At 40.3% G+C, this 17,591-nt stretch overlaps 1 protein-coding gene across 1 annotated transcript in view; it reads right to left on the reverse strand.

Moving 5' to 3' along the window:
- gse1b (Gse1 coiled-coil protein b) overlaps window positions 1–17,591 on the reverse strand; it is a 434,552-nt gene that overhangs the window by 6,390 nt on the left and 410,571 nt on the right. The window contains exons 7-16 of the mRNA XM_061964192.2: window positions 16,091–16,258; window positions 15,633–15,997; window positions 15,242–15,557; window positions 11,787–12,415; window positions 10,516–10,628; window positions 10,160–10,433; window positions 9,573–9,686; window positions 5,823–6,197; window positions 5,267–5,578; window positions 3,366–3,469 (exon numbers count right to left, since the gene is read on the reverse strand). Of these exons, the coding sequence (XP_061820176.1) occupies window positions 3,366–3,469; window positions 5,267–5,578; window positions 5,823–6,197; window positions 9,573–9,686; window positions 10,160–10,433; window positions 10,516–10,628; window positions 11,787–12,415; window positions 15,242–15,557; window positions 15,633–15,997; window positions 16,091–16,258 (2,770 nt within the window). The remainder of the gene's footprint in view (window positions 1–3,365; window positions 3,470–5,266; window positions 5,579–5,822; window positions 6,198–9,572; window positions 9,687–10,159; window positions 10,434–10,515; window positions 10,629–11,786; window positions 12,416–15,241; window positions 15,558–15,632; window positions 15,998–16,090; window positions 16,259–17,591) is intronic.

Consider the following 17,591-nt stretch of genomic DNA (forward strand, 5'->3'; position numbering starts at 1 on the left):
GTTGAATATGCTACAAAGACAACATATTTGATGTCCAAACTTATAAACTTTTTTTTGCAAATAATAATTAACTTAGAATTTCATGGCTGCAGCACGTGCCAAAGTAGTTGGGAAATGGCATGTTCACCACTGTGTTACATGGCTTTTCCTTTTAACAACACTCAGTAAACGTTTGGGAACTGAGAAGACACATTTTTTAAGCTTCTCAGGTGGAATTATTTCCTATTCTTGCTTGATGTACAGCTTAAGTTGTTCAACAGTCCGGGGGTCTCCGTTGTGCTATTTTAGGCTTCATAATGCGCCACACATTTTCAATGGGAGACAGGTCTGGACTACAGGCAGGCCAGTCTAGTACCCGCACTTTTTACTATGAAGCCACGTTGATGTAACACGTGGCTTGGCATTGTCTTGTTGAAATAAGCAGGGGCGTCCATGGTAACGTTGCTTGGATGGCAACATATGTTGCTCCAAAACCTGTATGTACCTTTCAGCATTAATGGCGCCTTCACAGATGTGTAAGTTACCCATGTCTTGGGCACTAATACACCCCCATACCATCACAGATGCTGGCTTTTCAACTTTGCGCCTATAACAATCCGGATGGTTCTTTTCCTCTTTGGTCCACAGGACACGACGTCCACAGTTTCCAAAAACAATTTGAAATGTGGACTCGTCAGACCACAGAACACTTTTCCACTTTGTATCAGTCCATCTTAGATGAGCTCAGGCCCAGCGGAGCTGACGGCGTTTCTGGGTGTTGTTGATAAATGGTTTTCGCCTCGCATAGGAGAGTTTTAACTTGCACTTACAGATGTAGCAACCAACTGTAGTTACTGACGGTGGGTTTCTCAAGTGTTCCTGAGCCCATGTGGTGATATCCTTTACACACTGAGGTCGCTTGTTGATGCAGTACAGCCTGAGGGATCGAAGGTCACGGGCTTAGCTGCTTACGTGCAGTGATTTCTCCAGATTCTCTGAACCCTTTGATGATATTACGGACTGTAGATGGTGAAATCCCCAAATTCCTTGCAATAGCTGGTTGAGAAAGGTTTTTCTTAAACTGTTCAACAATTTGCTCACGCATTTGTTGACAAAGTGGTGACCCTCGCGTGAATGACTGAGCATTTCATGGAATCTACTTTTATACCCAATCATGGCACCCACCTGTTCCCAATTTGCCTGTTCACCTGTGGGATGTTCCAAATAAGTGTTTAATGAGCATTCCTCAACTTTATCAGTATTTATTGCCACCTTTCCCAACTTCTTTGTCACGTGTTGCTGGCATCAAATTCCAAAGTTAATGATTATTTGCAAAAAAAAAAAAGTTTATCAGTTTGAACATCAAATATGTTGTCTTTGTAGCATATTCAACTGAATATGGGTTGAAACTGATTTGCAAATCATTGTATTGTATTACATCTAACACAATTTCCCAACTCATATGGAAACGGGGTTTGTATATATATATATATATATATATATATATATACATATATATATGTGTGTGTGTGTGTGTGTGTATATAGTGTATATGTATGGCTTATAAAGGGGTGCGGGTACTTTATGGTTTTTACTTCGCCAACGGCCATTATATTTTTTATCCAACAAATAGTTTTCATTAAACAGGACAGATACACTGAAAAGGTGTTATAATTTCTGCTATGGCGCCATCTTTTAGACGAGTTTGCTCATTACAGGTGCTCCAGGTTGAACGTCTTCAGTATTTCCTTCTGTTCAGTGCCTTGAACTGCAAGTACAAGTGTCATTCTGCCTACTAGTCGTCCATAGCGTTTCTACTCATATGGTGTCTTCATTCATCACTCCAAGCAATGTTTGTAAGTTTTACAATATACCTAAAAAAAATCATACTTACTAAACTGTCACATTTTCAACAGTAGCGTTTTCATGCATATTTGTATGTGTTATTGTAATATAATCAAGCTAGCGTCGTGAGCATTAGCAAATATGCTAACACATTTACAAGAGTCTGTGTTAGTATTAATAACTTGCAATGGCATTCTTTTTGTATTGTTTCGGTTTCACAAATTCCTCAGTAAATTTACCAAGACATCAGAGTTAAATTCCGCAGCTAGTGGTTTTATGACGATGACTTCTGTTTTGTTTTGTTTGATCAACCGTTTTACTGCTGTGTTACAGGCACCATTTGGAAACAATTTAGGTATGCAGATAAACCTTTTTTTTTAAATATTTCTGTGTAAAAACTCATTTCACAATGTAGATATTTGTGACGTATAGTCCAATGCGGCTAGTATACGGAATTGTATTTTTTTCTCCTAAAATGTTGTGGGTTTGGCTTATTTACTGGTGTGGTGTATAGTGCGAAAAATACGCTATTTGTGTTCTATTTCCTGTCTTTAATCACGTGACATTATTTTATTATAAACAATATTTTAATACAATGAATTCTCACTAAAATATATTGAACATGATTGCTAAAACACCTGATCATCACAAAAAAAGCTAATATTTTGTCAACTAGCTATATTAAACAAAAATATGAGCATGAAAACATTTGCAGAATAATTCCGGTCTGATGCCTGATCTTAGAACTTAAATTCAATTGAAGAATTGTATTTTGAATTACAGCGGCTCCACATCACATGATGTTGAATTACAGGAAGTGGAGTTAATTTAATTGCAATTCAGTGAAGTAAATGATATTCATACATACTTTTACTCGAGAGAATCAAAGTGTTTTACATGGTGAAACCCATTATCTACATCTTTTAATCTACAATGAAGCCAGAATGGGTGGCTTGCCCAAGGACACAATGGCAATGCCTAAGATGGCATAAGCGGGTATCGAACCTGAGACCCTCAAGTTGCTGGCACAGCCGCTCTACCAACTGAGCCGCCTCGTCCTTAATGCCAGCCAAGTAATTTGTTACGTGTAACAAAGGTTTTATCCTCAATACTAAAATACTTGACAAACACTAAAATTGAAAACTCATTTCCTCCACTTTTATATAAATGTAACATTATAATACATGACATAAAATTATCATTTTTATAAAAAATGCTTTTATTCTTAGTTAGTCAGTGAAACACAATTGCTGTTATTAAAACAATGTGTGCATAAGGTAAATAATTCCATCTTTTATACCTAAAGCTTGTCTGAATATAAGAAACTAAACTCATGTGTAGTTGTGTACAGTACATGAGGTTCATCGTAATAACTTTTCTATAAAATATGTAAAAGTAATGTATGATTCTGAAATACACCAAAATTATCATTTGTCAGTTCTACTTCCTGTTTGCAATTGTATTTAAATTGTAATTTGGCAGGTTTTCTTTTTTCGCGTAAGCAGAGTGTGTGCGTGTGTGTGTGCGTGCGCGCGTCTTACCCCCATGGTGTGAGACAGTTGTTCAGCAGTGAGACTGAGGTTGTAGTTTTGAGCTTCCAGTCGTCGACATTGGCTCTGCAACACTTGTCGCTCCAGACTTTGTTCTAAGGGGGGAAAATCCAGGAAGGCCAAATGAGAAAGTGGAAAAAAAAACCTAAGGTTTAGGTCTCAGGGATATAGAAATTAAATTAAAATGTATCTTACACTGTAGTCACATTAAGAAGGATATGGTTTATCCGATGTCTTATTCAGTGTAGTCAAATCCTGACTATTGTAGTAGTAATAGCATTAAGATAGATTTTGACCAGCAGCTATCTCTAGCGCCATCGAGTGGCCAACACATGCAACAACAACTTCTTTAGTCAGTTCAATGTATTAAAATGAAATATAAATTAAGTTTAAATCATTGATAATTACAGTAGATGTAGAAACATTTTTTCAGGAATTAAATATCAGAGCAGTGGTCTCCAGCATTTTTTGTTCTGAGAGCTACTTTTACATAATGAAAGTAGCAGAGAGCTACACAATGTTTTTTTTAAAACTTTTAGTTTCAGAGCTAATTTTAACCCAAACAATAACAAAATGTTGGTATCTACTAGAGTTGCAAAGATTAATCGATTAGACAAAAGCTCGGTTCTTTGGTTAAAAATTTTGCATAGATTTTGTTTACAGGCCATTATCTTATTTATGTGCCTCCATTTCCACTCTGTCTTCTCCCTGTCAGCCATATTGTAGTTTTTAAGCGCTTCCATAGGGAGCCTACTGACAGGTATAAGTTAGAACTATACGCTACTTTGTATAAGAAATGGCAGCAGCGGAGGATGCATGTGCATGTACGAGCCAGTCTGCCCCACAGCAAATGGATAGCGGAAAAGAAAGAGCTTATTGACTTCAACGTCGAACAACAATGGCGGACTTGCGCAAAGCTCTTGGGGTAAATTTATACCATATATGGAAATATCCGCTGGTGTCACAGGCCAGAGCAAATTCCAAACGACTCGTTTGGAGGAAGTAAGAAGAAAGGCAAGATTGTTTTATAAATATCTCTGCCATGCCTCCATTTCAAATGTTCGGGAGTTATGCAGATCCCAAATATACAAAAACAGGTACTAATAGATAGGAAATGTTGGTAATAGGTCACCTTTAATAAATTTAACTAACACAAATGGATAAAATCCAGACCGTGTAAAATATGTTAAATAGAAAGTAAAAGGTAAATACAAGGTAAAACCAGATGATAATGAGAAGGTAGAAGAAGTTAAGACAATTTAAATAAAGGGTAAAATAAGGTAAGATGTAAATACAAGGTAAATGGAAGGTAAGATAAGATAAAAGGCAGACAGGTAAATTTAAAGTAAAATAAGTTAAATAAAAGGTCAATAAAATTTGAATAGAAGGTAAAACAGGGTTTAAAAAAGTAAATAAAAGGAAGGTAAACGAAAAGTAAAATAAGGTAAATAGGAGGTCAAAGAAGATGAATAGAATTTAAAATATGGTTAAAGAAGATACATAGAAGGTAATGAAGGCAGAAGAACCTTGGTTTATTTAAATTATTTTCTCTAAAATACACATTGAGGCTACAAAGTGTTTTGTCCGACAACTCGATTGATTTGTCTGATTAATCGAGTTGATTACTCGATTACTAAAATGATCGATAGCTGCAGCTCTAGTTTTTACAACTCACTAGTTGTACTAAAAATATTAAACAACAAAAAACACATCATGTTTCTTTCAGGTTGATTTTTTTGAAAGCGACTTTGACAAAAGGAAATTATTTTGTGGCTTTTTTCATATGACTGACAACATTAAATTGATTTTAATTATAAAGCAGATCTCCACTTAGTGTGGTCATTATCCTATTTAGTGTCAGAGAGTAAAACAATGAGATTTCTGTTCTTTACCTTCAACATATTCCTGATAAGCTTCAAATATGGATTCAATCCCTTGCCACTTGGAAGCTGGCACCTCCTCCTCCTCTTCCTCTTGGTCCTCCTCTTCCTCGGAGGCCGACAGGTCCTTCCTCGTCCCTGAGGCGTCGCGGTGCGGCGCTGCGGAGAAGTGCTGCCCATTGGGCTGAGGGTGAGCGTGCGGATGCGTGCTTGTCGAGTGCGAGTGGGAATGCGGCCTGCTGGGGGCGCTCTGGAGCTCGGGAATGTTGTAATGGACTGAGGACTCCTGCAGGGGCGAGGACTCCGACATCCCTGCGGCCCCGCCTGGAAACACATTAGAAAGTTTTTCAAAAAGAAGCGAAGGGCTTCATTGATGAATTTGAAGTGGCGATAATTGCCATTATTTTATCAGGGGATGAAAGAGAATAAAATGATACTTGTCATAATGTCCCTCAGCTGAAGGTTAAAATGAAAGTGGTGATGGGACTCTTAGAGTAATAATCACGTCTCCTCGAAAGATATCCATTCCAATTATAGCAAAGCCATTACTTGGATTGTGCTGCTTTACCTTTGTGTTTCTGCAGCGCCTTCTGAGTGGACTGCAGCACAGATTCGTGGAACTGATGGGCAAATTCTTCCGGGGTGAAGCTGTCCCAGGGTTTGGTGCGACCGTTCACGCTGTGCAGCCCCTCTTTAGCCTGTAGAGGCATGGGAGGCCGCAAGCTGTTCAGCAGGCTGGAACTCCTCTTGGAGATTGGCCCTTCGCCGGGCCCCCGGGCCTTGTCTGGATGGACAGCTGGGGAGGGAGGATCCTTTGGTCTTAGCGTGTCCCCGAGGGGTTTTGGATGGCCATTAGGGGACGAGGGGCAATGTGAGGTGGGGCTGTGCGGGCTGACACCGTTGTGGTCTTCTGACTCAGAGGCGGGTTGGGAACATGCTGAATCTGCAATGACGTGAGCGTATTTTAGGACATGGAATTGTAAGTACCTTCAACAGACTTTTTTGTAGGTGTGCACTGAAACTTTGCCTTTGTTACACAACACTTTTTTTTTTTATTTGCTTGTCTGTTTTGTCAGCTTCTGTTGTTTTTATTACGTACACATTTAGGGACATTATTAATGGGAAAAAACGGTGGTTAATGTACATAAGAATAACTTCAATCATTTAAGTTAAGTTGTTTGGTTATTTACAGTAAATGTTTTAAGTATGGATGGGCAATATGGCCTAGAATCTATATCGCAATATATATTGCAGCCTCTTGCGACAATAATATACGTCACAGTGTTCAGTATATAAATTATATTATAACTATTTCCAAATGGGTTAAAAAGGTTCCTAATTTAGCTGCTCACATATTCTGTACCATAATTCCAGTTGTATTATTTTCAAAAAATTATTGTTAATCTACTTGCTGATTTACTGTTAATATTTGGGTCATTTCTGTTGTAATGTGGTTACACTTCTGTTAAAATGTAATAAGGACTCATTCTTTTATTGATTAAACGTTGTTGCGAGTTCGCTAAAAACAAAACTATATAACCATGCAACCAATGATGGCTCAGTAGCAGATTTCGAGTTGGGGATGTTTATTGGACCAACTCTAGGTCACCACTGCACAGTGTGCAAAAAATATATACAGTGCAAAAATTGGTGAAAATCTCCATGAATAAACAAGTCCACCTTAAGACCACTTGGTCTGGCCCACTGGTCATGTGACCTCCGCAAAGCGCGCCAAGACGCATTTGTATGGCGTCATCTGAACGTGCAGCCTCCTTTTGACTGACTCCACGTGACGCCATGACGACAGCCTATTGCCCGGTGAGTCTCTCTTGTGAGCGTGCATCTGACGACATGCCACTCAAAACGTTATCTTCTCTAAGTCACAACACTGATATTGTCTTTGTGACAGCGCGCTTGCTCCCGCTGTCAGCGTGCAGGTGCGTCCTCGCTCTCCTGGCCAGAGAGAGAGAGAGAGACGTGCCGGCGTGATGAGAGCGCAATGTCACAAACATACATTAGTTCTAGGCGATACTACAAATTACGGTATTGATCCGATACCAAATAGTTACACGGGCATTATTGGTCATACCAATGTCCATACTAAAAACTTTCAGAATCATTAAATGAGAACAATATCAAGTTATATTTTAATTATTTCCTTTTTCCTTTTTTTAGATACAAAATGTATAATAAAGTCCACAGTGCAAAACAACTCAACAAAAGAAACAACTGCTAATGGCTCTTATTTCCTATGTTTGTAAACAATAAAAACAATACGGTGATGATAAAAAAATATCGATCTAATCCCTGTAGCATCAACAATATTTTGATAATATGCTTTGTATTGTTAACGTTGATATTTGTATTGATTTGTCACCATTTTTAAACATTCAAAAGCTCTTGCTGAGCGGTTAGCTATGCTTTTTTGCATCCTCCGATGCGAAGTTTATAATGTTTAGCTCTTCCTTGTCCTTTAGTCCTCTAGTGATAGTGATACTTGTGAGAAATATAGTTTATTTGGATTAGTGATTTAGAAGCTGCACTGTAGAGGGTCATTAGCTGCTAGCGCGCTACAGTACATTTCATTGAGGACACCTTTGTTTGCTTGTTGCTGTCAAATTTGCGGTACACAGCGAGAATGTGTCATCAACATGCATTGACACAATAGAATTACAGTATTGAAAGCTCTATTGTCGGCCAAATTTATATCGTTTATACCGTGCAACCCTAGTTCTGATAAATAACTTTAATATATTTTTCTCCATAACCCTGTTGTCGTTGTTGTGCCTTTTTGTGGAAATTATGGTATAACATGCCTCTGGGTTTATAGACCCACCTGTTGCATTGGTTGGCACCGAACAACCGTGTTGACTGTGTTTTGTTGGTTATGTGCCAAAAATCTATTTATGACCAGTGTTGGTTGTCGCAATTTTCTAATTAAGTGTGAATTGCTCATCATTAAAACATCTTTCAACAGTCGTTCCTCCATGCAACTGAAACTTAAGGTGTTGTCTTGAAGGTCGTTCTCATTGTCCAACTCACTGAGGTAATTAACCATTATAAGAGACTCTGAAACACTCCTAAACACACCCTTATTTGTCCTAAAATAACAAAAAAAACGCATTTAACATTGAAATATTAAGTTAACAGGCTGCACGGTGACTTTGTTGTTAGCATGCAGGCCTCACAGTCAGGAGATCCAAGATGAAATCTACGTTTGCACATCTCTGTGGGTTTTCTCCAGGTACTCCGCCTCCCTCACGCATTCCAATAACATGCATGTTAGGTGAATCGTCTATAGTTGTGATTGTAAATGTATGTTTGCCTACATGTTTCCTGTGATTGACCAGCTTCTCACCCAAAACAAAGCTGGGATAGGCTTCAGCTCACTCTTGACCCAAATGAGAGGACAAGCAGTTTTACAAATGAATTAATATACCTCAACTTAAAGAGTGTTTTGAGATAAAAGCTGTCTTTCGGCTAATTGTTACGCTTTAAGTTGCAAGCAACAATTTGAGTTACAAGCATCCCCGCCATTAGTTGGCGTAGTAAATATCACAGTTAAACCCGTAATATCAGACTAAACATCAGGTCTTACTCGCGAGCATTAGTTTATAGCTAGAGATGGACATAACTTTGATTTCCATCCATGGTAAGGAAGAATTTGAGTGCTGAGACGGAGATGATATTCACTAAATTAAAGAAATAAATAGTTAAAAGGCTGACAGGGTGTCTCGCTAACTTGAGGAAGCAATTCGAGCGAAGCTCTGCTAGTCCGCACCATATTTAAGCACAATGATTCTAAACCCCAGCCAAGGATGTTAAAATAATATTTCAAATATGGAGAAGCTGAAGATGGTGTGTTTGACATAGAAGCAGCTGGAAGGAGACATCGTAGAAGTCCACTCTCCAAGGTAAACACTGTACATTATTATGTTACTTCATAAAACATTGTAGTTGTTAAAACATTGTAGTTGTTAATAGTATATTTTATTCTATGTTTTTGTACAATATTTATTATCCAAAAGTTGTTTATGTTTTTAAAGGCATGTTACATGTACAAAATGATGATGATTTTAATTATTCCAATTGGAGACGTTGATTCGAGAAGTGTTTCCATTACAGAAGGAGTTAAAGTACTTCTGTATTTACGAACATTTTGGGATCGCAGTGGACATGCTTTTGTGAGAAATTCTACTTTTGAAAATATCTGTGTATGTCGTGTTTACATGATCTAATTGGTGCTGAGGACGGAAATGATTATGGCGTGAATAAACTTGCAAATGTGACACTTCAGGGATGAGGAAGTGTGTCTCACCAAGGAGCTGTGCAGCAGGGCTCTTACACGGCGGCTGAGGGGCATGTCTGATGGTATCCAAGGTTACGCTCTTCTCTTTAATAGCTTGGAGGAGCTCCACTACCCTTTCATTATCTACAAGATGGTGGAAAGGAGGAAAAAACCATCAAAATGATGATTGATTTTCAGCAGCTTAATGTGGCAGTCTGTGTTGTCATCATTGAATGTCTAATACTGACACTGGCCAGTTGCAACGTACAAAAAGAGTCGTCCTTTCAAATTGCATACAATTGAAGTACGCCGTTAAAGACACAGGAAATTGAGGGTGAGATGGAGGTGGCTGGAGTCAAGGTGTTAATGAGAGGCGGGTGCATGTGAACAGATTGCTTTCGACTGAAGGGAAGCGTCAGCGAGCTGTGGAGCCTGCTGAGGACGACTACAATGTTCGAAGAGCTAATGAGCACGAGATGGTTTTGCTGTGCTCTGCTGTAATGAGAGGCTTGCAACACTGACGTGAGTCACTAGTGTATAAGGCGCCATGAAGTTGAAGTTGTTCACTACTCGAACATGCAAAGAAAAATAAATTCTAAAAAAAACAAGTCTCTCACCTCTTCTCTGCTGAAGGGTGACATGGGAAAGTCTGAACATGGTAAGGAAACGCTTCTTTTCCTCCAGCTCTGGCGCCCGGTCCATCTCCTCGGGGGTGAAGGGCGTGCTGAGTTGCGGGGGAGGAGCAGGTGGAGGAGTGCGTTTAGACTGCGAGGCAGCTGGTGAGGGGCTCCGCTCCCTGAGCATCCTCCGTCGCTTTCTTCTCTTCTGTTGCACCAGCTCGTCCCTCTGGCCCACAGTGGTCAGGCTGAACATTCCCAAGAAGTCCAATTTCTGCTCAAAAAGAGAAAAGTAAATCAACCTGACTCCCAATCTGTTGGAGCTTGTTTGTGCACACAGTGTGTGTGTGTTTTACCTCTGTGGCGTCATCAAGTTTAAGTGGTGGCTGCTCTGCAACCCTTCTGAGATGTGCCCTCACTTCCTCCTCATCACTTTCATCATATGAGTCATCCAGCTCATAGTAGTAACCTGCGGAACACACAGAGGTCAACACTCGACACCACACCAACAACAACTTGCATTTCCACTTTCATTCAAAAAACTGTGGAAATGCAAACCATATTATGGTTTTCCATTCGAAAGTTGTACCATGATGAAGTGAACTGAACTGTCCTGCTAGTAAAGATCAAATTTAGGGATGGGTACAGTTCACATTTTAATTGATGCAGTACCAATTAACACTACCTGGGAATCCATACAGATACTCAACAGTACCAACTTTTGGTATGTTTGCGTGTGTTTATTATTATTATATCTTATTTTCTTACACTTCTGAGTCTCATTCGCGAGTACAGTAGTGTATTATAAATAAAGTAGACTTTGCATACAGTTGTAATTCCAAGACAAGATGGCAGTAGTGTATAGGCTACGGTGTTTAGCCTAGCCAAAATGTAGTCTTTTCTAGTCTTACATCGTGCCCTACAAAGTGTTTAAAGTGTAAGTAATATACTTATTACACACCAGCTGTATGATTGTAATGTAAAGTGCATTGTAATCTGCATCTTAGTTGTGGTTTTTATTACCAAATTTGGAGGCGTTGAAATTGGCATGTAAAATCACTGATGCCAATGTAATTTAGCAGTGAGCTAGCGCATTTTAAAAAGTGGAGCCTTACTGTATGTTCGGGCTCTTTATTTTAATCAGGCATTTGTTGAATTGAATGATACGGACACGTTTGTTAATGATTACTTTCAAATACGCTTCAGCCTTGGGAGACTTTATCTGTAAGTAATCCGCAAATATGATTGTTTGATAATTGTTTGTATTGACCAGACAATATTGTTCAATTAAGCATACTTTTTACATATGTCTAGCTCAGGTGCTAGTGTGTGCTTAGCTGTTGTGTAGCTGCTAGATCCTACAAACTTATAGCCTACCGTGTTAAGCTTTTTTAAATGACTTTACTAAAATACAGGCAAAGACCAACCTTGTGTGCTTATTGGAGGACTTTTAGATGTTACAGTTACATAAATAAAATGCTGCTTGTGTCAGAGATACTTGTTTTTTCGTTTTTTTTGCTGATATCAGATAGATATTCGACACCCCGAAATGAAACAATAATTGTCTGTGTTTGCCAATAGAAAAGCGCCAACAGCTGAGCTGACACTTGTGTAATGTGACACAAACCTTTCTCCTTGGCTTCCCTCTTCCGCTTCTCTTCCAAGTCCAGTTTGCTGACGGGCCTTCTGTGTTGCTGAAGAATCTCGTCATAGATCAGCATTGTGTCTGGCATCATTCCCAGTGTGGCTACCTGTCCCAGGCCTGAACCAGAGACCATCCCAACCCCTTGTGCATGTCGACCGTGCCCGTGGAAAATCTTCTGTCCGGCGTTGCTTTTGACGGCTCCCTCCAGCTCGTACTGGCTGGTGAGGGACATGGACCCCCTCTGCTGGCTGAAGAAAGAGTGAGTGGACTTCTCCAGATCAGCAAGGAATGTGCTTGGCTCCGGCAGACCCGGAGGTCCCCTCAGTTGGAGATACTTTTCCATTCCTCCGCCGTCTCTCCTCCTGGCTACATCGTCGAACTTGGAGTGGCTGGGGGGCAGCCGGCTGAGCTCATAGTGTCCCATTCCTGAGGGATCGTGGTTCCGTCTGGACTCGGAAGGCGTTTCTATAAGAGACGCAGGGTTCCACAAAGTTGTGGTATGTGGAGGGTGGTGTTCCCGCATTGGCTGGGAGGGTTTGGGGGAGATAAGGGGCGGAGGGGCACCTAAGTGGGAGTGGAGTTCTCTGCTTCCTGGTTCATGGTTATTTGGTCTGTGAACGCACAATCCAACATGCTTATCAGTTTGGCAATCACTAAAATGACAAATACTTTAATTTTCCAAGAATGGCTGCAATGCAAACATGCAACACTATTTTTTATGTGTTCCTGTGTGTGCAAAGCATTGTTATCAACCTCAATAGCCCACTGCAGAAAGAGGATGTGACCAAGGTACCCAATGTCCTCCACACACACACGCACACGCACACATACACACACATCTCTTAAGTAGTCAAGGAGTTGATATTTGGGGGCTGAAAGCTATTAATAGGAGTAAATATTTTTCGTAATTTAGTTTAGCTTTTAAAAGAAAAGTTAAAAAAACCTGACATTTAATCAGTCTGATAATTAAATTGTACGTACAGTCATCCCTCGCCACATCGCGCTTCAAATATTGCGGCGTCACTACATCCCAGATTTTATTCAGTTTTTTTAAAGCATATTCCACATTGTTTCTCCTAAATGAAGCATTTTCAAGTATAACAATTGCTAAATGAGCTAAAAATATCAATACAACTGCACTATTGGCCAATCAGAGCGTGCCGTTCAGTATTGTGGCTACTGATAGGCTCAACCTCAGGCAGCATTACTATATTGGATCAAGAGTGTAGAGCTGACTAAATGGTGACATTTTCATATATCTAACGGGCACTCATTATGTTGAAAAATTTATTTAAAAGGTAGTTGATAGTTTTTATCCTTCTCTCGGTATGGGAATATATTCCATTTATAATGAATGATTCCAACTTTGCGGAAATTCATTTATCACAGTCATGTCCGGAACCAATTAACAAGGGATTATTGTAAATGTAAACTATTTATATAATTTAAATTCCAACCATTTATGCAGTTTGTAGTGTGCTGCTTGGCATTTTTGTATTTGATATACAGTATTAAATTTACATTTTTCTTGTTTGAAAAACACATATGTTTAAAAAGAATATGAAGGCTTAAGGACAAAACTGAGAAAGAGAGAAAGACAGATAGACACACACTAGATCATAAAATCTGTCTGGAAAGAACAACATCACATCATCCAAGCCTACTAAATATGTTTATATTTCTGAACATGAGAGTAAATGTGTGCAGTATGTGCAATCTGTAGCCGATGGTGTGATTCGGTCATTATATTAATGTTTTTACTAAAAATGGACGTCCGTGCATCCCTCCTGTCTTTCTAGTTCAGCTTTAAGCAAACCCTCACGTCTTAGTCACTCACAGCATCACTAACACACACACACCGGAACAAAGGAGAGGAAGTAGGAGGCTTATGCTGTGCAAGGTTGAGAGGATTAGTCAAGAATTTGCCTTTGTGGAACTCAGCTGTCCCACCCCGCTGCCTGTCTAAAAACTTCCTCCCCATGAAACAGCAGTCATCAGGACCCCACTTTGCACTCTGCACCTTTGCCTAAACATAGCTGTGAGTCCTGTTTCCAAGTAAGACAGAAGCTGCCTTGGACAGAAATAGAATCGACGTCATGCTTCAACAGACTTGATCATTGTTGTAGTCCTGTCTCAAAACAAACCTTTAAAGTTTGCCAGCTTTGGATCCTTCTAAACTTCTAAACACTACCACAACTGTCCCTCATCATTCTAGTGCGGGCCAGGGATACTCCCTTCATTAATTCATGAAATAATTACAGTGGCATCTCAACCTACGAGCAATTTGACTTCCACAAGAGGGCTCGTAACTCTAAAATACTCGTTTCTAAAACCAGTCCCACCCATTGAAATGTATTTAAATTAATTTAATCTATACTTTTTCCAACATGTACCTTGCCTTTTTCAAAGAAAAACTAATTTTTAGATAAGAAATATAGTTTGAAAAACAATAACAATAACAAACAACTACAGTAGTTTTACGAAGTGATGTAACAATATTGTAGCATTTACCTTGGGGACTAAACTTGTGTAGGTGCCTCCCACAGGAACAATAGGAACTAAAAAAAATCTTTGTTTATGTTCCACAGTAACATATTTGAGTGTGGGACCGGAGAGGTCAGAGTTGACAACTGTGTACAAATGGTCATGCTTGACTGTCCAGTTTGTTTGAAATTAAATATGTAAAACATAGCATCTGCAGCTTCTAAATATTTTTATGAAAAAAGGTTTGCTGTTTGAACGTGTTTGTGATGCGCACTGATGCTGACCGTGGCAGGGCTGACTCACCGGGAGGCTGTTAACCCCTAGGGCATGTTTTTAATGGTGTGTTACCTCCGATGAAGTCGACATATAAAATTCAAATGAAAACACACAAAAACAGGTACTATTACAGTTTCAAATCAGTTGGATGGCAGGATTGTGTCAACCTCTGGGCAGCACTCAAACATGCACATCAACTGTCTCAACAAAACTTATGTTTCTTGTGTAGACAAAGCAGGAACAGCAACGTGTCACAATATATTAAGTCTTAACTGCTCAATTGGCACAACCCTTTGACAAATATTACTTCAACTGGCGCCAGAGTGGGCTCGTAACTCAAATTACGCTGGCAAATTAAAGCTGAGAGACAGCTTGTATCACAAGTTACTTGTAAATTGAGGTACAACTGTCATTTTAAAAATCACTCCATTTGGACACATCTGTTTGATATTTACAGTATTATAATGTTTGCAACATCCAAAACATCTGACTGAGAAAACTTGACACACTTGCAATTTGTCAGGCATCAAACTAATGGTGACTTATGTTGCTGCCATGTGTTAAAAACGTTACTAAAATATATCAATGGATATCAAATATCAGCTCATGTGTACGTCAGCATTCAAATTGCTACACATACACATGTTCAAATGCAGCTTTGCAAGTACAAGTCTGACCTGTGTTCTGGTGCGTCAGCGGGTCGTCCCAAGTCCAGGTGCTGCTCCAGAACCTGCTGGCGGAATTCAGACACCTGGTACTGACGATCCGCTTTTTCTTGCCGCAGCTTGCGTTGCCTTGCCAACCACCTCTCCTCCTCGTTGTTCCTGGGAGTGATTAAGGTGGTCGGGAGACCGGTTCCCACAGCACTGGGCCCCATGAAGAGGCCGTGCCCTGAGATCAGACTGGGAACCGTGTGATGTGATTGTCCCATTGCAGGGTGGAGTCCTGGTGGGACTGGTTTGGGTGCTGGAAGCAGGGGCTCTTTGGTTTTATCTGTGAAGGGGCAGAAAGATCAGTGTGGGTACAGTGAGTGTTTACGAAAGGAATGATGAAGCCACTGAAACATACCAGCCCGATTAGGGGTGAGTCTCTCTGGCTTGGCTCTGTCTTCCTGCCCCCTCATGCCATGGAGGTCAACCAGGTAGTGGCTCTCCAAAGCCTTGGACGCTTGCAGCTCTTTCTCTCTTAGCGCTCTCTCCTTCTGCCTCTCAAGTTCTTTTTCTCTTTCTCTCTCCTTCTCCCGCTCTCTTTCTCGCTCTCTTTCACGCTCCCGCTCCCTCTCCCTTTCCCGCTCCCGTTCTCGCTCTCTCTCAAGCTCCCGCTCCCTCTCTCGCTCCCGTTCTTTCTCTCTTTCCGCCTCCCGCTCCCGCTCCTTTTCCCGCTCGCGTTCCCGCTCCCTCTCTCTCTGCCGCAGCTCATCCTCCAGCTGAAGCCTGGACAGACAAGTAAGACAGGGAAATAAATAAAGTCACATTTAATACACAGGCTCATTAAGTATTTGCATGGCTAAATCGAGATGACTTTACCTCTCGGACTGCAGTGCTGAAAGAGAAGGGTGCGTGAAGTCTCCGGGATAGCGCACGCCTGACAGATGCATATGGACTGCAGATGGATGCATAGGGGGTAAAGCTCCCCCTGCTGGAAGTTGATAGAAAGGTGACCTCAAAGCAGAGAGGCAGAATGGGTCATCCATCCTGGGAGACAAGGAAATGCAAAAGGAAAAAAATTGTCAGTCTTGGTACAGCACGGCACAGACTTTCATTAACCTTTGTGCCTCTGTCTCCTTAAAGAAGAAACATCATGTGTCTTCCACCTCTGAAGAAAGCAGCAGTGTCTGTCAGCGAGCCTCAATCGCCACACAGCAGCTGTCAAAGACGGTGTTGTGTATTACAACTCCGCGCTGCTCGTGTATGTGGGTGACATGCACAGCTCATCCCCTCATTAAACCCATTACAGTGCAGTGTCTGATGGCTGCTGCACTTCTCTGATGTTGCGAGGCTGACAGACAGTACGGGGGGAGGGAGAGCATGCGGTCTAGTAAAGGCCCGAAGCAAGCAGGGCCCTTCAAAACACACGTACACACACACACTTCAAGCCCACAGTCATACTTTATGATGTAGAGTCAAAATTATCCCACTTAAGAGAATACATTCTGCACCTGGTCCTTTATAGAGTGACCACTTTTAATCTTGGAAATACCTGCACTACATTAGACCCAATCCAGTTTGGTGTAGAACCTATTCACCTTATTTAACAACATAAGAGAGGCAAAATATTAGATTTACCTCTAAAAAATGAGGTTGCGACTTGTCCAAGGTGTACCCTGCGGTAGAAAATGGACGGATGGAAGATGCAGTGCAGTTTGACACCACTGTAAATTGCAGGAATGGTTCACTAATACATTGTAGGGCTGCAACTATGGATTATATTAGTAATTGAGTAATCTATCGTTTAATTTGTTTGATTAGTTGAAAAAATAACACTTTGTAGCCTCAAGGATTTTTGTAATGTCTTATTCTTTCTTTTTATAGATACACGTACCATTGAAATTTCACTTTTGCCATTCATCACTTGAAGGGGAACTGCACTTTTTTGTTTTATTTTGCCTATCATTCACAATACTTATGTAAAACAGGCACATAGGGCTGGACAATATGGCTGAAAACTATATCACGATAAACGTTTTTATATTGATCGATAATTATTGATACTTTTTTATGACTTATTTAAGCCTGTTGATAAATACAGTAACCCAATTTCCAGATTACCAAGGGTGCTATTTATCAGTGGAGAAGGTGTCTGGTAGCCAGGTAGGATGAGCTTGGTAATAAAATAATTGCGGTGGAATTGAAGATAGTTGCAGTTTTGAGACACTAGATGGCAGTACTGTATAAACGATTAAACACTACACAGTGGTTTGGGAAGTTACTTATTGAACTGACACATTGGAAGTGTCAGGATGTTGCCACACTGTCTGCATTACAACCAACAAAACTAAATACAAGTTCCTGTTATTGAGTTGATATA

This window comes from Nerophis lumbriciformis, linkage group LG06 (genome assembly GCF_033978685.3).
Source record: "Nerophis lumbriciformis linkage group LG06, RoL_Nlum_v2.1, whole genome shotgun sequence".
Classification (NCBI taxonomy): Eukaryota; Metazoa; Chordata; class Actinopteri; order Syngnathiformes; family Syngnathidae; genus Nerophis; species Nerophis lumbriciformis.